This window comes from Plodia interpunctella, chromosome 13, assembly GCF_027563975.2.
Source record: "Plodia interpunctella isolate USDA-ARS_2022_Savannah chromosome 13, ilPloInte3.2, whole genome shotgun sequence".
Taxonomy (NCBI): domain Eukaryota; kingdom Metazoa; phylum Arthropoda; class Insecta; order Lepidoptera; family Pyralidae; genus Plodia; species Plodia interpunctella.
In genome coordinates this window covers 6847207-6872511 of record NC_071306.1, presented here as the reverse complement: position 1 = coordinate 6872511, position 25305 = coordinate 6847207, and the positions used below count along the sequence as shown (strand labels likewise).

The following is a 25305-nucleotide window of genomic DNA, read 5'->3' as shown; positions in this document are numbered from 1 at the left end:
GATGTTGTGATTTAGACCAGAGATCTAGGTTACTTATTATTTTACATGCGATATGAATAAATACCATCACATTTTTACGGATTAAAATAACATAACATTTATTAAGACGAAACAAAATACCAACAAAATCACCCACATAAATTAGGTTTCGATTGAAAAGTGTGTTCAATACTATTTAACACAAAATTTACTACGGCTCACGTCATGATGTGAATATTATTATGTTACAATGGTTGTGCAAATATGTACAGTCAACTCGAACAAAGGCAGACATTGTTAATTCGGCGCTCTTAGCGCCATATTTAAACCGCCCATGCAAAGTAACTTTACATTGAGATGACTGTACTTACCTACACAATAGTTAATTTCAATTACAATGACAAATATTATCAGACAGTATGACTGTTATATTGATAACCATTTTAGTACGTGTCTGTCACAATCGATTATCGTATTGTATGCTTATTTATAATTTGATATCCACATTTAGTTGCAGGTAAATTGATAATATAAATCACTACATAGCATAAAATAGTCGCTTCCCGCTGTCTGTCTGTGTGACCTACGCAACGGATTTTGATGCGGGTTTAATAAATAGTGTGATTCCTGAGGAAGGTATAGGTGTATAATTTGTTATGGTTTTATCAGAGCGAAGCTGGGACGGATCGCTAGTATAAAAAAGTAAATGAAATTAGTTGAAATTTTATTTGTCTACAATTCTTTATATTATATTATACAAGTTTTTATTTTTACATAGTTTCACCTGTCCCGTCATCGGTCTGTAATCAAAACTTACAAGTTCTATTTCACTTACTTGCGCATGTCCTATACCTAGAGTTTCTATTAAAATCCATATTATACTATGTCTAAGTATGACAACCAAACGGAGCATCAAAGCATTTATCAAAAAATATTTACTAACTACGTTTAATATAACAAAATCTTATTAACTGTATTTTATTTCACTATACTTATATTTAGAAATAGCCAAGCTTTTCTCGTTATAAAATTATCCTCCAAACCGGCTAGGACTACTTAATGCTTCTTTATTAAATGCACATGTGTGGTCATTTCGATGGTGGTCGATCGGAACTGAATAGGTATAAACATCGACGACTTCCACATAAATCACATCTCAATCTTTGCTTATTCTTTTAATTACTCGACATTGAAATCGATACATTTATCGGTCGTGTGCACACGGCCGTTGTTTTCCACGCAGTCATCAATCACATCGACTGACGTTGTATGAGCGGTCGACAAATCAGTGGCGTTTGGCCGCTTTTATTACAGTAGGTGAACGACTCGTTTATTGACATGACATTAGTTTATTTAATCAATCTACATGGATTGATTGACATTTTGGTGAGCAAATTGTCTAGGCGTTCGAAGCGCTTTAACGACGGAATTCTGTCATTTCATAAATGTTGCCAACATTGAAACAGTCGAGAGAATCGAAAACATTTGAGTGAAATAAAAAATAATCTATAATCAAATCTATGTGTATCAGTTACAGATATAACTTATCTACACCTGTATTAGTAACTTAGTTCAGGGACAGTGTCAGGTAATTTAGTTAGTTAGTTTAACTTTCCGCAACGAACTAGTGCGAGAATGTTCAGTTTTATTTGCCATCGCATTTGAAAATCAATCTATTCATCTTACTGTAAAATACACGTTCCCAACAAAGAAAACAGGTTAGGGACACCGCACACTAACTGATTTTGCTTTGTTTTTGATAGTAATAAGAATTTTGTATGTTGTACTTTAAAATCGAGAAGAAAGATGTACGAATTAACTTATAGTCAAATTTACGTTAAGAACACAACTCCTGAGTAATGCTGTATTAATACCGTTGATCCGCAATATCCTCCGTCGATTTCTATTTCTGGTCTTCCGATTGCCCTGATGTTTGCGTGGTTGTCTTTATTTTCGAATGTCAAATATATTGAAATATTTTCAGAGTATATTTATGTGTTAGCTGTTGCATGGAGCCGCGGATCTGAGCCAGTACATAAATAAAAAAGTAGTCTGTGACACTCTCCAGCTCTCCAAATATCTCTACACCAAAAATCACCTCAATACGATGCTCTGTTTTGACGTGAAAGACGGACAATAAAAATAAAAAATTCACATTTACAGAATTAGTATAGATTACTAAAATATTTATAGTTTCGCAGCAAACCTTCATACGATTATCAGTGTCATAATTTACGGTTGTAAAGTAATTTAATTTTGTATTTAAACAAAGAAAAGTCTTCACAGGAAAACGCATTCAAAATTGATTACTACCAAAAACGTTAATTCAGTGAAAATCAAAAATAATCGGCGTAAGTGCGCATTCGATCTGATTGCAGGAGTGCGTACTACACATATAATAAAACATTTTATGCCTCATCCTCTAACATCGAAATCAAGAGAATACAGAATCTCCTTTTTTATTGTACATTGAGAGTATTTTGTTATGTATATTTTGATCGTGTGTAAGGGGCTTTACTGCTGTTTTATTAGGCGAGGTGGGCACGTGCGCATGCGTTGTTAATCATTGCTGGCGCCGACACACCGACTGTCGACAAAATATGCTGTCTGTTAACTCTTTATGACTGATTTCGCAATCAAATGGGTGTTTAATCATTATGGGATGCAAAGTCGCATTTTTATAGTAACAATGAATTAAGTGCAGATGTTTTGCAGATAACGTTGTACGTTAATTTAGTTCCTAATTATATTTTTTGTCCCTCTGTCTGGTACATTTTTCAAGACCCTAAAAATTTACTTAGTAAGGTTTTTGTGATAATTTTTAGTATAAAAGCTGAAAATACTCGTAATGTTCGTGTTCGTGTGTGTATGGATATCAGAAGTCGTATAAGTATGGTAATAAAAGCTTTATTGGAGCATAAATAAGCTTTTTATGAAAGATTTTTCATTCGTTCGATGACTATTGTGGAATGGTAGGATTTATTAATTTGATCGCTATTGGCTGATAGCTAATTTAAAAGGTGGAATTGTGCTTTGAGTCTGTTTGAGTTTAGTTCCATGTTCAAACGACATATCATATTTTTCAATACATACATGAGTCGATTTACATTGCAATTTAACTACAGGATGTAACCCATTATGAATCTTTTCTGAGCTTACTAGCACGATAAAACTTTTATAGAAAATTGAATTGTAATACCATCGTGATAAGATTTGTTTTTAGATGTCATTTTAATGGGGTTAAGTAGCATTAACCCTACAGTCATAATTAGATTGAATGGTCTGAAGAGAAGAGATGAAAGCTGTTAAAAACTACTACCTATAATACTATAATTATATAATTATAGTATTACAGCAATCATATGATTGCTGTAATAATATGACGTAATTTTTGTAATATAAAAATTTGTAAATAAATGTAAATATTCAAATAAAAATGTTAAATTAATATTATAAATGCGAAAGTACTTACCACTTCACTCTTCACGCACTATCTGTCCAACCAATCTTCCTGATATTTAGCATAGGTGCATAGAGTTCAGAGTACTGAGTTACTAAAAGTAAACAATTCATCCTGTAAAAAATACCTACCTTGAGAAATTCACGTGGGTGGAGACGCGGGTAAAAGCTAGTCTAATACACAAAAGCATTTCGTTTTTTGATTGTTGAGACGAAGACCAAGTCAAACTGCACCGAAAATGAGTTCAGAAATCAATAGAATTTCGTTACAGATGGTTCTCATACTATTTCGACGGCTACAATCGCGCTGACATTACAATTTTTCAAATGTTAACAAAGACAAGAACTAGTTTTACTATCTTACTTTACAATAATTTTTCTGTACTGTGGTAATGTCAATTTTATGAATGACTGATTTTGGAAATGATTTCTTCCTCAAGAAAATTGACGGATCGTAGTGACAGCGCAACCGCAGCGGTCAAAACGCTTTGAGAACCACCTACAGCTGGTGCGGTAGGATTTGCGACCTATAAATGCAGCAAATACAGTTGAGTCAATTAACATAAGGCTGGGTGCATTATAAAGCGTGCTTATGTAAAAGTAATAAACATTAAACTTAGTCGAGGGGTACCAACGATGAGACCATAAACGTGCTGTCATTATGGTCTCCATAAAAAAGAGCCACCGCACTCCACTCGATGACAACCGATACATAAAACATGGCAGTCAATTCATTGTATTTTTAGTTTATATTGTGGGAGATGAAAGTATGTTTAATTATAGATACGATTTTTTCTACAGACGACGACGCTTCGAAAGATGCTTAAAATTCAATACGTTCAGGTCAGAAACCAATTTTCTAAAATGAAAATATAAAACCGTCTCACTATTACACAATTTAGAGAAATGGTTTCACAAAAAGGTGACTGAAAAACTTTTCTTAGCGCGTGGGTTTTATATAGATTGCGCATTTTAACAACCCTTCTGGTACCATGTTAGTTCTGTTTATTGAACATTCAAAAATAATAACCGCATTCTGAAAGCCTTTAAACTAGTTTAAACTTGTAACTATCAAATTCAGACAATTTTATATTTGATATGAAGTAGTTGTAGCTATGCAAAATATCACCTCTTTCTATGCTGTGCAAATCTTAGGATATATTATATACCCTCGCCAGCCAGGCGTTAGACACATTAATTTGCTCATACCTGCACCGATGAACTTGTCTGATGCAGGACATCGATCGGTCTGCCAGAAGATTTTATACAACTCCCATAATTGAGTTTTAAACTATTTTATAGAGAAGCTCCAACTTTGAAGTTAAAAAATAATGTGCACAATAAATATAATGGTTTATAGCAACGCCTGGCAACTCTGGAAACTCATAATGAACCTCTTCAGAACTAATATTATAAATGCGAAAGTTTGGACAGAAATAAATGACATTTAAGATTGCATTTTTTTGGACTCATTTAGAAAAAACATGACTAGGTATGTAAGTAAATAGTACTTTTTATTACGACATTCTCACGGGAGCGGAACACTAGGGTGCAGCCAATCTCGGAATAAATTATTTCTCAAATTTGTTGATTTTGGGAGATAATCAGATAATAAAAACTATTTTATGGCTCAAAAGAGCCATAAAATAGTTTAGTTACACACTATAGATTCATGAATAAACAAAATTGAATAAAAATAGGTAAGTATTCTGTACCTACCACTTGTGACTTCACTTGAACTAGATTTGTAAGCCACAGTATTTACTGTAGCTTATAATATGTATTTACGGGTTATAAGTATTTACTTAGCTGATAAAGCCAGTTTGTCCATCCGACTAAAGATAAGTAGAAGCAACATACCGTATTGTCATGGTCAAGTTTTGATGCATAAATAGCATGATATTATATTATTTTTCATATAATGATATTTATTTTATTTTTTATAATTGCAATTTCAAACTAAAGAATAATTGGATATGAAGAATCGATTGTCTTCATCTGGTGAATACGCGATATTTAAATTTAATTTATCAAATTATCAGATGTAATCAGTACCTCGTTTTAATGTTTTCAAACAAAGCTTTACATTAAAATCTAATGTTTATTACCTTGCCCACTTTTACGATCGCATGTGATTTATACATAGTTTTAAATATCTACGGAAAGTGCTCGTTATGACTAAGTCCTTCTATTAGAGACAAAGAAAAATATAAATTTCAATGCCTTCCTGACTTTGATTTTTACCTACTTATAAATAGTACACTCAATTATATATACCTAATGGATTTCCTCTAAAGTCCAGATGAATCCGATTTGAGGTCAAATAATTATGTACATACCGTTGATATATATATAATTAATAAATAAAACATATTTTTCTTTCGTTACAAACACATGTTGCATTCTAAATCTTATACCATTGTAATATGGTCCAAATTGGGGCGTATTGTAGTTAATTATGATTAATATTAATTTCATACGGTGCAGACCAGACGCTGGCTGCAGTGTGACGTGCGTCCATTGTCTCTTGGTAAAGATTAATTATTGTATTTTAATTTTGTTACTGAGAATTAGCGGATATGGATATCGGAAGAGTTTCCTGTTCGTATGAGGAATAAACAAATCAGCAATGAAAAAAAAAAGAAATGAGGAAGAAATTATTTCTTAGTGTTTTCTACGATCGCTTATTAAAGCAGTATTACGAACATCTAAATAGATACCAACTCCGTATCATTTATTTTCATTTTGGCTCGCTTACTCGATAATGTGTAGTAGGTATTGTAGGAACTGGAGTAGGTATTGTAACATTATTTACACATGCTGAGTTAAGCATAAAATTAAAGATTCACTCGTGAATTTAACGTGCTAATTAATGTAGGTATGTCATAAAATAATGCAAAAGCATCCGTTACATTTTGCAAGCACATTTGAGCCACATGAGTGCAACAATGATGACATAATTTTTTTGAAAGATTTATGAAGGCTGTAAATAATTTTAAAGTGACCATTTCCCGCGGATTCGGTGAGAGATTTGCGCGTGGTTTTGACATGAGCGGATTTACCGCTCGACTTACCGCTTTGTATTCAAATACCTACATGACGTAAATAATACGAATTTAAATAAGTATTTGTTATGGCGTTCATACAATACTGATGTTACTGATTTCTCTTCTCTACATTTCTCTTCTCGGTAGATTTTCTTTATTTATTTATAACTATCAGATCCAACTACTGGTCAAATATCCCCGTTTTGTTTCCAACCACTTCTATCGCATCGAAGGCTGATATTTTGTCGGACCACTTCATCTTGGGCAAGCCTTCGAAGTTGCGATCTTGTGCCATCGGTATGGAAAATAAATATTAACAAAATAAAACCGTTTCATATAAGCTACGAGTCTGTACAATGTTTGTGTTTATAAATCCCGAATTTGCGAGGTTTTCACGTTCATTTTCCATTTAATACGACGTTTATGACTGCACTACTCGTGCACGCGATGTTATTGGCATTTTATTAATGCATTTCCAGAATATTGGATATAAAAATAATGCAGTCGTGTTTTAAAGGTCCAACCGAATTTATGTGAACATGTGCTTTTTAGTGAACACTCATGGAGTTTCGATTTAGATACCGATTCTGAAAATGTTATTAAATATAAAATTGCTACTGTACACACATATTCAGTTCATCAAAAGATACGATATTATTTTTGAAAATACGAATTATAAGAATTCGTAAATATCCGATATTGAATTTGTCGAAGCACTTATAGTTGATTCAGTATTTTAGTTGATAGTCCAGATTTATTCCAAAACTACTTATAGTTAAATATACTTATAGTTTTTCAGCTGTGCTTTCGTTAAAAATAAAATTTTCAATGAAACGCAAAGTTGATTTAATATTTGTGAATCATATTTCACTTTTGGCTACAAACATATATTTTAATGACGCTTTCTTTTCCCAAGTTAGACTCGAATGTTTAATTGTTAATCAATACCCCTCCACTATAATCACAAGCGTGTTTAGACAGTGTTCCCGATCCTGCGGGAACGAGCGACAATGAGGAACATTAGGCGCCGCGCAGACGCCTGTGACTCACCCGCCCTCAATAAGACCACGCTAATGCTATGAAGATATACTTACACGCGCTGATAATGACTACGTTTTCAGAAAATATTATCCAATTTTCATTACACCTATACAGAACCTATACAGAAGACCGATGCACGATGTACTCATACTATAGTTTAAACAATCTTTAAAAAATATTTCGAAAATTAACCATTCTCCAAATCCGACATACCCCAGCACACACCTAATATATTTTTTTACGAATAAGTACATTAGGTATTCAACATATTTATTCAACCGGATAATGTGGTTATCTGAATCACGATCGTGTTTACGGTTAGTTAAATTTGTTACCACTCCAAATCTGAGATATGGGTCGTGTCAGGACAGGAGTGTATACAATTTGATTGATCTTGTTTTTAATTAAAATTTATTGAATGTTGCGATTATATTAAGGTTTAGTTTCGTAATCATTACTGTAAAATGTAAAAAAAAAACATTTTCACTTTAGCGACCCAATACGTCTTTGCACGAGGTCTTTAGGGATAAATTGTCTAAGTAACTGTGAAAACTCTATCAATATTTGTGTAGTTTAAAAGAAAGCTTCTAAGCTTTCTTTAGTCAGACGCAGAGGGCGTGACTGTAGTGATAAAATTTTCTTTGTAATATTTGTAATGAAAATATAAAATAATTTTATTCGTTATTTAAATACAACGCTACATGTGTATCCTAATAATAATGTTTTTCTCCGTAGTAACATTATCTTGGAAGATCGGATTTAATTGATAACTATATAATTCTTGCATTTTGATGTTTTGGGATGGGCCTTATCCATTTTATCAAGCAGCTCTAATTATAACTTTGCCCGTGATACCGGTTATTTGAATATCACGCTATCGGAAATATGCGATAACCAATCAGAATAAAACGAATACGACTGCTTGTGTTCCAATATTGTAGAGTAAAAATCAAAATACGTAATAACTAGTACCTACATTACCTCACACTAGCGCAATGTTTTCTTTGTTTCACGCTCAACCCTGTGGCTCAACCATAATAATCCGTAAAGCCATAGTGAATCATTCAATTAAAATTTTCCCAGAACTCTAAGCTTAATGATTGTGGCGTTATTTTAAACAATAAAAACTTCATATGTTCACTCATGCAACATATTGCACTGCTTTTGTGTGCTTTTTACCATTTTTTAAATTCTCCCTAACAAATTAGTTAAGATTGACTCTTTTAGTCATATCATAACGACAAAACGACACTCTTGAACAATTTCATTTACAAATAAGGAAAACTCTTATGAATTTCATCAAATAATTACACCCAAAAAATAAAAAACACAAAATAATCTTTGCTGGGCAGAATAAACGAAATGAGTTAATTCCTTTCATGCTTATGCACTATTTGTTGCACAAACACAGAGTCAGTGAACTTCATTAACCCGAATTGGCTTGTCTGTCTGTGTGTCCACAATTAATCACGATGGCAAGGGACGTGCTGTCCAAGGACTCGACGATTTATTACAATTCCCTCACTAAGTCCACCGGCCGATTAATAGTTGTGATAAAGTGCAGTTTACCAACTAAATTAATGTAGCTCCCGGACACTAGCCACTCGCATCGACTAATTCCATGCCTGATGATGAGACACTCATGAGACATTAATTAAGGGTAGTTTCAAGAACAACTATCGGTTGGCTATTCTTCGATAGTGGAATCATCGTCTTAATCAGCCGTTATTTTATTTGCTGGAGAGGACAATCGACTTTGGACAATATTGTCTTTTGAAATTTTGAAAGTATTGTCAACCAACTATGGCATGTCCTAACCCTAACGGATCGTACTATATCGATGATGGTTACTATTATACTATACTATTGAAATATTTCTTTTCGCTATTATTCTATCGTTGGTGGAAAAAGATACAAAAAGATGTCGGATACGTACAAACCTAATACCCAAAGGTCTTTGAGCTAACAGAGACCAAGAAGCTCTTTGGCGACAATATTGTCATGATAATTGACATGACACACAAAACATAATCGATTCGCCGGCGATTCCCGCGACCTTGCTATTGCTCGCTAGTGGCGACCTCGCGCCATATGATCGCAGGTCGTCGACTCTCGAGTTTGTATAATAAATATTCGTGGTGCGTCGCATGTCGCCGACCTAATTTTGTGACAGCGCTGTTAGGAACGGCTCCTTTGAGTGCATGAAAGTAAAGTAAACTTTGTAATTCGCCCATCCACCCACAGTATTACGTTTTACATAAAACATAACGAGGTGTTTTGTTCGGAAATATTGTTTGTTATTTTTATTTGAGTTCAGAACCATGAAATCCGAACTTTATTAGAGATCCAGTAAAATAAACTACCTAAGTACGCAATTTAAGTATACACTTGCAAGTATCAAGTTTTCAGTATTTACTTACCTATATACTAGACTCCATTAAATAACTTTTTAAAACTCTACTGAAGATTTTTAAGACTCTACTGTAACTTTGCCTCTACATGTAACTGATTAGTACAAGATTTGTATTTTTAGAATTTAATATTTACCACTATTTTTCAGATTATTAACTATTGCATGCAATTTTTTGTAAACATTGCGAATTTTCTCATTTACTTGGTGTATAAATTTTTTATACCTGAACCTGAAAGCGTCTAGGTTTTCAGCAATAACATTTTCTACAACTAATGAACCGATCGATTAATGGAGTAAGAACATACATATTCTTACTCACAGAATTCATAGTAATCTCTGTAATTTGAGTTCACACTGCATGTTACTTGCACATAGATGCGGTAACATGTGGTAATAATAATAGCGGTGAGTTTGTATAGAAATGGTGCTCTTCGCTCACTTCCATTAATTCCTTTGTATGACCTAAGTACAATATGACTGAAGTGTGGCCATCGGTCATACAAAAAATAACTGTCGTGGGTTGATATTATATCGATAATTAAACGTATAACTAATAGAATTTCTTTCTGCTTGTACTAATTACACCTTTAAAGTATATGCGAGTACCAATTATAATGTTAAATTAGAATATTCAAATCATTGATTGAAATGATGTACGTTTCTATGAAAAATACACAAGATAGTTTGTTAGAATTAAATTTATTGCGTAATAAAACAAAAAGACACAAGACAGAAAAATCACTAGCAGCGGGGCGGACTTATCCTAGGGATCCCAGTCAACCGGCAAGAAAATACATAGTTTCAAACACAAACGGCAAAAATAAATAGTTTTTGCCGCGGTAATAGCTGATCTTGCAATAATAATAATAAAAACTTTATTTGTATTTAATATAAAAAAAGAAACTATTTACATAATTTTCAAAAAACAATGAATAGAAAATCACATGACTTATGAAGCCGAAATGTAAAGCTTAGCTATCTGCAATGATTTAACCCATAGCGCTGATTTTCAACTTGGCCTCTATAAGTAAAATATAAAAAAGAACTTATATAGTCACTGTTCGGTATACATTTGTAAGTGTGAAGTATACATGAATAAATAACAAGTAAGTGTACACTCTTTGCGGTCTCTTCCCGCGCTCCCTGCTTGCTCCCGTATTTGGAACAGTCCCTATAAAGGGGCCGCACCAAATAGGGAGTTCCAAAGGGAAAGGAGGACCGGTGGGACATGCCCCGTTCCTCGCAAGTCGTGACTCGTAATGCAAGTCATGATGCATTGTTAATTATCCATATACAGTAAGTACCTATACTGCGCCTAAAATGGGACAAAAAAAAGCGTTTTTAATGTACAGTCACCAATCAATCTAAATGAATCGTGAATTCAGCGCGTAGAGGTTTATTTTTCACAGTGAACGCACGATGACACTAGCAGTTTTCCATTCTATATCGTTAACTATAGCGCAAACCTTATCAATATTGCATTTATAATGCAAGTCCCAAAATAAGGTTGTGCATATTGAACCGAATATGGAAATCATTTCATTCGATTTCGTAACAGTTCAAAAACCAGTTATTCGCATGTACGCATGTAACTGCGTTGTTTTAATAATTATGTGTTAATATATGTTTTATTAATTCATTCGAAATGTATTTACAACACTTTAGAGACCCATATAATATAATTATTTTCAGTTTTGCTTTCCATGGTAACCAAAGCTGTTGGCGGACGGTCTTGTGGTTGACGCCTGTAATCCTACTAGCCTATTTCTGATTAATGCTGCACGCCCTTGCTAAATTCTGTTCTTGTTGAAGACATATATAGATTGAATTGCAGTATCTTCTGCTGAAATTATGTGAAGTAGCAAAAAACCCCATTTACTTTGCCAAGAAAAAATTATATACATATACATGTTATAATGTAATATAGGATTAGTAATTTGGATGTCATTATTAGTTTTCTAAGCTGAGAGTTGCTAGGATTTCAGGATTTAATCATAAGTGCTAACTAAACTGTATCTTAGTGTACCTACAAGTAATTCGATAAGCATTGTGGAGGCTATAAAATAGTAATATTCATGAATGGTAATGATAATTATATGATAGCTGTCGCAAATTACAGAGATTAACATAACTAGGTATATATAGTAATTTGAATGTAATTTACGGATAATATTGACCACAAAACTAGTTTATACCTAAATTCCTACCGTAATGTATTACAACTGTACAGTCACGAACACATAAACTTATCCAATCATTGAAAATTCCCCCTATTACTATCGCTTAGGGTCCATGCAAGCAGTGCAGCGTAGCGGGACCGTTTAGGCACAATATAATAAGGAATACTACGTAGTTTCGTGCAAAATGAACAACAGTCGTAAAATCCAGAATGAAATAAATTTTGTAAAATATAAGATTATTTACATTTTTTTGAATAAGTTTCATATTTTGGTCCATAGATAGCAAAAGATCTGTGCCCCCGCTTGATAAAGCCCTAAGGTGTTGTCTTCAAGGGATGAATAGATTTTATCATTATTTAGATGAAATACAAGTTAACAAGAAAATATTCAAAACAAAATATATATACAACTCGTTTACGGCAATTTTTCGAGAAACCCGACTGAAATATTGAGAAAAGCAAGTGCAGACAAATGTATATTAAAAACGTTTGCGCTAGCTACGTTATCATAAAGATACGATATTAAATAAGTTGTAACTGGTAATATGATATTACGATGTTATATCTATTTTATGTGACCCAGTAAAATATGGAAGTTCTTTAGTAAACCGTAAAAGTCACGGATCGCAATATTGCAGTTTACACCGGCTCGATATTAGTATTTACTCTGTGGCAATATCTCAGACTTTCTGGCTATTTGGATTGGACGCGCTAAGCTCTCCATTTTCACCTCACCCGGCGTCCTAGCTCTGCGAGAAAAGTGGTAAGATGCGATGCGACTCGATATTAAATGTATTTACTTATGATCTATATTATTGTTCGTGCAGCGTTCCGTCGCTCACCTAGTATGCCACGTTAGAACGTAATCTGGAAGCGACATCTTTGGATTAATCTTCAGACACCTCGTTTTAAGTTCATCTGACTCGCAACGTGCTAACTTACCTTGGGATTGTTTGAATTTACATAATCACTCCTAATTCGTAGCAACTTGGTTTAGGAGTTAGACGAGGTTTAGTATGATTCATTGTTAAAACGACGTAGTTAAATTATCGTATTAGGAAGTATTTAAAACAGAAATAAGTTGAAAAAAGAAATATTTAAATTGTGAAAATGGAAAAAATATCTTATGTCAAATTAGGAAATCGGTTGAGTAAAACATAAACATAGAATATTCCTCTTAAAATACTTTACACACAAGGAAAACAAGAAACTGAAAGCAGAGAGTATTTATAGGAATTATGTTCCTTTATTTTCATAGCAAGGAAGTTAAAAAAAAAACACGGAAAATGAGACACAAAATTCAAGACTAATATTTTTTTTAATTCAATGCCTTATTTAGATCAAGTCTGGGTTGAAGAAAATTAGTATCGTGATCCAGCTGCAGGCTGCACTTTGCTTTTCTCACGCACATTCGATTTGTATGCGTCGAGTGTTGCCCTCTTTCAAAGTATCTGTATTGATTATGCATCACGTAAATACTAAGTGTACATATTATTTTTATTTATCGGATTAATAATATTTTACAATTTGTCTTAACCTAAATAAATTATCTTTGATATATTTACTCAATTATCGCCTATAATGTTCATGCTTAAATGTTATTTTTAATAAGATTTTTAAAAAGCCCTCCGGATCCTTAGTCCTTAGTCTCCTTTCCCGTTTTATCTATTTGGAACATTTTGTCAGTTTCCTAAATTTATTTTTTATTTTTTTGGAAAAAGAAGATTGGTTGAGCATGTAAAGCGTGAAGAGGTAATAAACAAACATATTACGCATTTATAATATTGGTTGCGATTAGGTGGATTAGAGTTATGTACTATTTATTATACGGTACTATTGTGCGGGACCCATTCTGCGTGAGTCTGACTTGCACTTGGCCAGTTTTATTTTTATCGTGAAGCCCAGTCAGTGGTGTCAAGCCCTGCCTGGGTCCCGCAGGCGCCAGCTAACTCTGAATGCTCGACACATGGCCCGCTGCTTGCTGGAAATGCGATATCGATCCGGTGGCATCGCACCCATTCGTCGACAGAAAATAAATTGTTGATTTTATTAATTTTGTATCAGAGTAACCCAACAATGTAAATCCTAAAGTTAGTGCATTTTTCGCATGAATATTTGAGCGTATTATTTTAATCGTTTATCAATTAGTTTTCTGTTTGTAAATGCGAAAGTTGGTGAAGATGTATGTGTGTATGATTGTTAATCTTTCACGCAAAATCTACTGGACCGATTGCACTGAACTTTGGTAAATGGATAGAATATAACGTGGAATTTTCGCAAAATATCTAATGAAAATAAGTTATTATCAAAGATGAGTGAGTGCGAAACAACCTCGAGTCAAGAATCAAATTATCGCGATCTTCATCGTTCATTCTTCATCACCATCCCGACCGATATCATTCATGTGACAGTTTGTTTTAATTAACACGCTTCCTGCGGCTGCGCAACTGCGATATCTATTTCATCTCTGCATGTTGCCGGTTGTGTCCGGGGATGCGACGCCGAAAAGCCCCACTGTATAAATAATATAAATAAATCAATAAATAAATATACAGGGACAAATCACACAGATTGAGTTAGCCCCAAAGTAAGTTTGAAACTTGTGTTATGGGATGCTAACTCAACGATACTTTTTATATAAGATATACATATATACATACATAGATAAATATCTAAGACCCAGATCAATCTGAAAAAGATCAGTTTCCATGTTGTCCTGAGGATCGAACTCCACCTCCAGTGAAGCAGTCCGGCATGATGACCATTAGGCCACAGAGGTCGTCAAAAACCGGAGTGTATGAAATAGCCCTAAAATTTTGAAGATACGTGACTATATTACTGACTTTAACTCTCTTTGGGAATGCTATCGTTGGCCTAGGCTGAGTGTCCGTAAATTCCTCGTACGACATCCACGGGAGGATATCGAGTGGTTAGTAGTTTTAGGGCGGAATCACGCGTCACCACCGATAGCTCGGTCGATAGGTTTAGTAGCTAAATTTTGTTGTAATAAAATTTTGTTTATTTAATTATTTATTTAAATTACGCAAATCATGACACATGAAAATAAAATCTGGTTTTTCCGCCTACATAATTGGAACAACGTTCATTCAAATAGGTACTTCTTGGGTATTAGCGCTGGAAATAACATAAAGGAAATATATGATACAAGCTTTTGCCCACAACTTCGCATGTGAGTAACAATCCGTTTCCCGTGAGAATTTCAGTAAATCCATTTTTAGTGCTCCCCTACATTATCCTAGGAATCTACACACCAAATTTCAGCTTTCTACGCCCAGTAGTTTCGGCTGTGCGTTGTCTGTCAGTCAATCACTCAGTAACGCAAGAGTTTTATATATATATATATATATAGATTGTAGCCCATGTAACATTCCATGCTGAAAAGGAACCTTATGAGATCACCGATCAGGAAAATATGCATAGAGAATAATTTCATCAAATAAACGATTAATTAAAAAGAAAAAAACAAATTGTTGTGCTTTAGTAATTGAAAACTACACCAAAATATTCTTGAATCAAAATATTTATTCAGAAACTGCAACTTTAGTTCATGATGTTAAAAATTCGAATTTTGTATACCTATGTGCCACATGTATGTTTGTTAATACTCAAGCAAGCAAAATCAAGCGAGTGGATTACGATCAAATTTGGTGCACGGAAAGAACATAATCTGACATGCATTATTTATTTTAACGAAATTCTTATAGGACGAATCCCTGGGCCTCATATAGACACTTAAATTAGATCATAAAGACACTCAATAGTTATTTGTGGCGTTTGGTTCCCGCCTTAGAATAGGACCACTCCATCCTCCCATGGATGTCAAGGCGACTATGAGATGTAAAACCTTGACATAGCTAAGAGACAACAACACCACTCTAAAAGAGGGTTGATATAAGACCAGCGGGCGGTCGTAAAAGCACAACGGTATTTTCACACTTTCAAGTTATACTTACTTTTAGCGGAACCGGGCTTTGTCGTTGCGCAGGACATACAAGAAAGTAACGCTCGTGAAAGAGTATAAAATTAGGGTCTCTGCTCGAGTTCTATTTTAGCTGAAATATTAGAATCAATCTAAAAGTAAAAGCCATATAGTTTCAGAATCAGCATTCGCTTACTACTTTCATAGGAAGGATGAGTAATCTAGGCAATTTTCCTGTACTTACTGTACGTACTGACCTCAGACTCATACTTTCAGTTACTGGAAGCATTTTATAGAGAACCACACAATGCACTCGCGTCATTACGACGGAAACAAATCAAATTAATATTACAATTGGGCGCCATTGTCGAATCCTATACAATTTGGTTTAATCTAACATCATGCATGCATTGATGGAAACACCGAAATTTGTTATTCTAGTTCGTTAAATATTTCAACATCATAATGGAACACTGTTTCAGATGACGATTATAGCGAAAACCAAAATCTTTTATTTTGATTTTATTTTAGATTTCATTTTCATGTTTTCAATGAATTTATGAATACAATATTGTTATTTAATTACATTTAATTCTATATTATGATGAAACAATACTGTTTGTGCAATCAAAACAAAATCTGCAGCTGTGTGTCGATTTTGCTTATTTTAAAGTGTAATAGTGTTTCAATATAAAAATAATTATAATGGTAAGCTCTATTGGCATGATAGCAGGAATAATTTAATCCATTCTTTTTAAATTAAATTTGTTTCGGCATATTTTCTTAGCAATGCTATATTCGTTCCGAAATGCTAAATTGCTATGCACATGATAAATTACCTCTCATAATAGCATTGCCTTCTTCAATAGTTTTTGAAATGTTATAAGAGTTACTTTTGAAAAACCATTGAGGCAAGATTTTTACTTAATAATAAAAATCGTCACCCTGATTCATCTGAGCGGCGGTAACTGTTGAAACATTCGGTCGCCGAATTAAAACAGGTTTGTACTGCAAATAACTTAAGAAACATCCCAGGCTGGTCGGGCATATCCGCTTAAATTATTATTTATAGTGCCATTGTGCCTGTAAACTAAAGGGGAATAAACTTAACCTATAATATTATTAAATTATAACTCGGGGCCATTTGGGGCTTGGGCCAGGTTCAGTATTCCAGGGCAGGAAAATGATAAAATAATATAAAAGACACAGAAAATAAATAGTTATGGCACATTAGTGAACCTTAATTAGTGACAATTTATCAAGACAATTATTTAGACGTTATTAATATTTTCAGGGTGATAATGAAAACGAATTAATGAAAACATAAAAAAATATATATTTATATTTAATGTTTTCCCCTCCTTTGCGTTAACTATAATAGATTTTCAGTCTGGACAATCAAGTAAGCTGGACAGGAGTTTCATTAAAACTGGAATTGCACAAACACGTGTGGCTCCCACACATCCTATTATATAGTCCAGTTCATAGATGTCACGATGACACGACTTCCTCAGGAATGACCCTGACGAATGATCCCGGCTGATTGCGATGACTTGTCAGCAGTTGGCAATCATTATCTGGCCTAATACTGGCTTCGATTAATGACTGAGTCAGTCGAAATAAAAACCACGCTCTTGGATTATAAGATATATTATTTGCACAGTGCATAATGTCAAACATTTCGATTATAGTCTATCAAAAAATGAAATTATTATCCCCTCGTATATATCATAACGTTCTTGCTATCTCTATTAACAAAATAGAGCATTCTAAATTCTGTGTCATATTAGAACACTTCTGTGTCACGATGAAACACAATCCTCATTACCTACATTTTTTGGAAGCTCAGTCAAATATTTCGACAATTAAAGTAGTATGTAAATGTAACTATGTATCATTAGACTTTAGATATAAACTAGCTATGTCCGCAACTACGTTTGTGTGCAGTTCGATATAAGTAACATTTTCTTTTTGAAATCTTCAATTGAATAAAGCTAAATAAATAAATATAAAAAAAGCATTAAAAAGCGATTCGAAGTGGAAACTCCCAAGAAAATACGCAAAGTTGAATATACAAAAAGTAGTATGCGTAAATTACGAAGTGAAATTATGCATAATTAATTTCAATCAACATTTCCCATTAATTTTATGAATGAATGAATGAATTAATTATATGAAACGCATTGTCGCAAACGTCTACAATGGCCTACCTCAACATGAAATGTGTTACAATGACTACATTAATCATTTATATCGATATGGAGGGGTGACATGCAGTATTGACATCAGCTGTCAACACTAATGCATCCATTGCATGGTTTAGTACCATTTTTAGTATATCGGATAATAATAATAGAAAAATTGTATATTTCGGGTGGGTTGCACCAGCCAACTTTGGCGTTGACTTTAACTTACGCACAAAAACGCAAAATACGCCATTTTATATAAACGTCGCGTCGTCGGCGCGCAGGTAAGCTAACGCCAAAGTTGACTTGTGAAACCCAATCCTAAATTGCCTATTCCTCAAGATAGATTATAGATCTATCTAAAGGTATATAGTTACTAATAAAATTGTGAGTGCAAAGGCCTAATTGCCTATGGCTATATAACAATGGATTCACTATCACCCCTAATTTATACAATTGATTTGCTGTTTATATTGACAGCCACGTGTGGAGTTTCCGTAAAAAATATGTAACCCTATCCGGTCCGCACCCCTCGATATAGATAGATGAGGCTTCATAAATATTTTTATTAAATATGTAAACCAAATCGCACCTATATGAAATAAAAATTACCTAATTTTATTAACTTCAAAATCTTGGTTAGTTATGTAACTACTTCGTGGGTACTTAATTACAAGTGTTTTCTTTACGAGCGAGAATGAAAGGTTCTATTGTATGCAGGTTGTGTTAGTGGTTGTTTGTGTGTGCTGTGCAAACAACAAAAGTTCGCATTTGACTTCGAAACAACTTGACATAAGATACGGTTGTTAAGATTTATCATTCACCACCACCCAGAGTTTTTTAAATTCTACACATCAAACATAATCTACCTAACTCGGAGCTAACTTCATTCTAATGGCATATTGCCTTTCATACATTCTTATCGTCTATCTCATCTTTTATGTAATTTACTGGTGGGATGCTTCTACTTTTGATTGGAGAGCTAACTAATTTATTTTTTTAATTTTACCTCACTTTTGGGAGCAAGGAAATAATAGCTGTATGCTTTTCTTTTCCGCTGCGAAAGCCTGAAAGCCTTCCTGAGAGGTCTCTAGAGATCAAGATAAATATCCAACAAATTCTTCTATTGACATAATATAGCCAAATTATATTAATAACAAATTAGCATGTTTATTAGTGATTTATTGTAAGGAGACTTCAGTAACAAATCATCTAGCGTGCCGTTGCTCTAATTGACGGCCGTCATTAGCCTGCTCCCGTTTCCCTACATTTGCCTAATCACAGGGCAATATTAGCTTTGACCTGATATCGCGACCGCGAGATTGTGCCACTACAGATTAGGCAAAAGTTTATAGGGGAAGGTATTTGGTTATATTTCCCCGCGTATTTGTCTGAGATATTTTAATAAATATAAGCTGCGATTTGAATTCGAAATTTCCACACGCACAATAAATTGATTTCTTTTTCTATTGGTGGAAACCGTACAGTGATAACCGTTAGGTATATATTTTTGCAAGCGCAATGATATTGTAGTGACCTCAAAAATTTGTGTAACTCGGTGTTATAGCATACTTTATGAGCAAATTACTTGGTTTCTGTTCTGCACATTCTCAGGTGTGAGTCTCATAATGATTTCCATAATAGTCGCTTGAATGTATACAAAAATTATTTCCATAGGTAATCACTTTGGCATAATGTCGTTTGCGCAAAGTATAATTATTACAAAAAGTCATTCCAGCATTATATCATTTTTTTCTCTAAACCAATCCTACTAAGTACTCAGTTCAGTACTACAGTCTATGTAATCTGTGCTACGGCCAATTATACGTACAATATAGTAGTATAGTAGGTACTAAACGTTATTATGAATCCGATTCGGTACTGTACTAATTGATTAATTGTCTTTTAAGAAAATAATTGAATGACTTTTTAAAGAGAGCGAAAGTGTTGTTCTACGAAAATGACGTTCCACGAAAGTGACTATATTCGCGATGCATGGCAATTATGATTGGGACTCTTCGCCAATCTCAGCGAGTTTGCTAGACATAATTAACACCTAAAGCGAAATCAAATTATATACAACAGCTAGCAACAGTAATTTAGATCAAAGCTATTGACAATAAATTTCCCTGTAATAGAAATCAATTAACACGGTTCCAATTGTGTCATTAACCTAATTGTTCGAATATTTGCATTTATTTTATGGGCCCATTGCCTCGGCGCCATATTGCAATTTATCCTGGACGCTAATAATTTTATTTTTGCCGTGAACTAGCACAATCACATTATATAGTTGCCTTAGGTGTACCAGTGACTATATTTTTGTTTTAATTAAATTAAAAATCTGTTGAATATAGTTATATCATCTGTGACAGTAAGTCAGGTGGCGAATTTGCAATTAATTAGGGTAATTATGGATATTACCGCCGCATAGAAAACCATGCTGAGTGACTTAAAAAAAACTTAGTAATTATAGTATATATTTTTTAGAACAGAACGAAGCAAAATATATATATGTAAGTAGATAAGAAGATTCATATACTTATTTTCACGATAAGTAATTCTATTTTATTCCCTTTGGCGCAAAAATAATTTAGTAATTAATTAAGTACTTAAAGCAAAGTCCTGTCATTAGCATAATTAAATTATTAATAATTTATAAAATATAGATTAAAAATTCGCTGTGAGATCCCAAAAAAAATAAAACATAACAGATCTCATTTCCAGTCACAAAAGGCTCTAAAATTCAGTCAATTTTGTCCAATTTTTTCTAAAAGCTAAATTACTACGGGTTCTTTACAAATACAGGTATATTCAAATGTATAACAATCGAGCAGGGGAGATAACTGTGTGCTGCTCAAACAATCTTGTTTGCGGCCTGCAGCTGTGCTCCGCTGCTATTAGTAAATTATGATAGAACACTTTTCTATTCGAATCAATGTCGCTCCGGTGTAAAATTTAGAATAAAAAGTCTTCTAATTGATTTTCTATGAGATTTGGGTTGGTTGATATGTAAACGTTTTTTTTTTTCATTAAATATGAAGACCTATTCTTCAATAATTTGTTCTTGAAAGAAAGAGTAAAAACATATTATTTGAATTAAACTAATATAATATGTTTGAAGCAATAGAGACATTACTTGTACGTACAAAACAATTGATGACTATTTTATTGTTAGACCGTTAAGAAAATTTATATTAAAAATGTTAAAGTACCTAAACTTTTATGAGAAATCCTCGTGCTCCAATATTGAATATTCCCCTTTGTTTAATTACTATCACCCCAGCCCCAGACTAACACCTTAACTTGACACTAAGTTGAGAATAATGGAGGCAGTATTTCTGAACGTCTACATTGTTGACTTGACTGTAACTTTCTCGGCAAAGTAAACAAGCGGGCGGCCCCGGATGCAAGCAGTTTGCTGTTGATTTTATTAGGTTTTCAACGTAAAAACACTTCAATTAAATTGTACTTATTTTTTAGATTAATTAGATTTCTAGTATGATAGATGAATTAGATTTCTAGTACGATTGCTTTCATAAAATTGAAAAAAATTCTTCATTATAAACAACGTAGCCGCATCTTCAATTTTTTTAATGACTGCCCAAAAAAGAGGGTTACCTATGTTTTTAGAAATACATGTTTGTCACTTTGTTTATTCCAACAACTGTTTTCATTTTCTATTAATATGAAAATATCACAAATGCAACAAAAATAATTAGAGTCATGCCTCATTGTTCCGTTGCTCTCCGTCACGTTCTCGTCCCGCGACAGATTAACGCAGAATAACGTAGAAACGGAGCACGACTGAGCAATAGTGCATAGCTCTCACTTTGACAGCTTACAATATCTTTATACTTAAAAGATTGTTTAGGTTTATTGAGGTACCATCGAATAAAATTTATTATAACTCAAATATTTGAAGAGATTTTAAAGTTGCTATCCAAAAATTTAAACGTCTTTCGGTGGCTAAATACAAAACCTCATTAACTTTGTTTTCAGAGATCGTACTTGGAGACGTTCGGGTACTTACAGAAAGGCTTGCCAGAAAACCTGCTGTTGGAAGGGGATTACGAAGACGACTTCAGGATCGCAATAAAAACTTTGCAAGTAAGATTTTTTCCTTTTTCTGCCGATATAGGTTTACGTCCAATATTTTCCCTGCTTATCCTCAACTAGCTGCGCCCCGGGGCTTCGCTCTTGTGAGAATTTCGAGACCCTATGTGTTATTCCAGTTTATATTATATCCGTGTACCAAATTTCATAACAATCGGTCGTAGATTTTGCGTAAAATAGTAGCAAACATACATGCACATCCTCTCAAACTTTCGCATTTATAATATTGATACTTAACTTTCTTTTAAATATAGAAAACCTTTATATTAAAAAACTAATTATAAATAAAATTACGTTGCTACGGTGCGCCGTGCTGCACCGTTGTTTTTCATAGGATTTGACAATGACGTGAGTTGTCTAACGTCGAATCTCCATACATTTTCTCCCATGGAATTAGTAGGTACTGAAGTACTTACTACATGCATGATTTCTGCGTTGTCCATCGACTGACGTCAAAACAACAGCATGACTGAGCAATGGGGCCGCGCTCTAAGGTCACTGCAAAAGAGTACATCGTTCTGAAATTACTTGTGCAGGAATTTGGAGGTATACCCGTGACGGGTGTGATAGACGAAGACACGAAGAGTCTGCTGAAGCAAAAGCGGTGCGGTCGACCCGACAGGGAGGTTGGAGATGAAGAAAACGTCAAAAGGAGAAAGAGGTTCGCGGTGCAGGGCGAGAAGTGGCGTCACACCAACTTGACATGGAGGTAAGACTTCTTTAGTTAGTACTAAATGTATGTAGAAATATTAATTAATTTTAATTAATTAATATTTCTACATACAATTAATTTTAATTAATTAATATTTCTACATACATTTAGTATTGGGAAACGAAAGAATGGAAAAGAATATTTTCTTCGTATTTTCTGCGCTAATATTTTTCACAACGCCATCTATTACTATTTTTTTGAACAACTATGCACACCGATGACATTTTGAGAGTGCTCGTGACTTTTAAAATATTTTTGCTATTCCACGGCAGATGGCGTTAAGTGAGTTGTTCCCCTATTCTACACTAGATGGCAGTAAGCCTGGCAAATATTTTTTTTTTAGTATGGAAGTGCTTCAGTTAAAATTGTGTCCTGGGCAAAGAGTGAAATGCCTACATTTGTTTTTTTTTTCAAAATAGCGTTCAACGATATTTATTAAATCTTGGCTGTTAGGTATTGACATGACTGCTAAGGCAGCTCCACACTGTCTGTCGCCGACATATGCCGATGCGAATGCACGAACATGACGTGGTTATATATGAGTGCTTTTGTGAATTATGAAGTGATACCTATTTTATAAATACCAATACCAATAAATTACCGATTTAATTAAATTGAAATAAATATATCTTCCAAATCTCAAAAAATAATAGTTAATATAAGTTATTTCAGTTCTCTTACCTAGCTACTTGTTAACGAAATTAATGTAATGGTAACGATTGAAGGTTAGTAAATATCTGTTTAAACAACGTACATACACATAGTACCTATATAGGCGTAAATACTCACTATTTGCTTTATTACCACATAAAATTGATGACAAATAATAGTTAAATCACAGAGCTCGTAAAAGTTACGACGACGCTTTCCGCGTGGCTTAATTAAAAGAATACTTACGTCCATTCGACGCCCGAAATGATTTTATGTTACGATTCGAGGCTAAAAACAATACGAATTCATTTTGGCTTTTCTGCTAGTAATGAACAAAGTGTAGCAATTGGGTAGAGTATGGGTATTATATCTATAAAAACAGTAATATTACATGTACTAGGTAGATAACCTGTAATATCATTGTTGCCATGTTCATTTTATTACAGAAAAGTTCCACTTAAAACATAATACCGTACAAAGCAAGCATCGTTATTACGTGTGTAAGTTGCAGAGTACCTCGTAACTAGCAGAGTTTATTCAACTTGGTATCCCAAGAGTGAAAAAGCCGGCTCGCTCGCATCTATTTGAAGTGGAAACAACCACAGAACATGCGGATAATTTGAAAAGTTCACAATCACCTACACCAAACTCAGTTTCAGCACAGCACAATTTCCTGTCGAATTAATGGTCTGTCAATATTGTAGTCCTCCATTACAGCTTGTTGTGCAAACAGGCAATAAAATGAGCAGCGCCATCTCGTAGTCGTGTTACGAGAGTGCGGCGCCGGTTAAGACGGCGTGTGAACATAGATTTTTTTACAAATGATTATAATTTTTAAAGTTCGAAATAGACACATGTCATGATTTACGCAGTGATTCAATATATTTACGCATATTCCTACTAAGTTATAGTTAGTTCATGAAACTACACTCTGCACTAAATCCTTCTGGCATTATAATAACAAGTTTAAACGAGTTTCTTTTGGTATTCCTTCTCAGCAATGGTCGTTCCGAAATGCTAGTAGTTTGCACCTTTTATAAATGTAATCTGAGAAAGTACCTATGAAGGCTTAATTTCTAATTATGTCTTGATTCACGTCACTCGGTATTTATTCTCAGTTTTCCTTTAGTTTTTCAGTTTCGGTGGGAAGATGAATTTTTTGTAGTGAACAACCTCCCCGTTTCGTTCATTTTCTTTACATGACACTCACAGCTCTCGTAACTCTTGAAATTAAATGAAAAGGTTTATTAAATTAACATAAACAGCCTTCAAGAATATATTTGTACAATAACCCATCATATAAATGGTACGGTATACAACAATACGTATCTGTTTCAAACGTCCGCACCGGTAGTTATTACATGGAAATAACGGTATTGTTAGCAATGCTTGTGACAGCTGTGACATGCACGTTTCACCACCCGCCGTGCGCGGCGCTGTCATCGCCAATCGGTTTAACACTAGAACAATATTGAATTCGAAATGAAACTACCTATTTGAAAAATTATGCACACACTCGTTTCATTGTACAGACAAGCATGGAAAATATTTTCTAGATTCCATTACAAGTGTTGTTGGCTAT

The 25305-nt window shown here is 33.8% G+C and overlaps 1 protein-coding gene across 1 annotated transcript in view; it reads left to right on the top strand.

Moving 5' to 3' along the window:
• LOC128674564 (matrix metalloproteinase-2-like) overlaps window positions 1-25305 on the top strand; it is a 150754-nt gene that overhangs the window by 14749 nt on the left and 110700 nt on the right. Inside the window, exons 3-4 of the mRNA XM_053753204.1 lie at window positions 22247-22354; window positions 22897-23069. Of these exons, the coding sequence (XP_053609179.1) occupies window positions 22247-22354; window positions 22897-23069 (281 nt within the window). The remainder of the gene's footprint in view (window positions 1-22246; window positions 22355-22896; window positions 23070-25305) is intronic.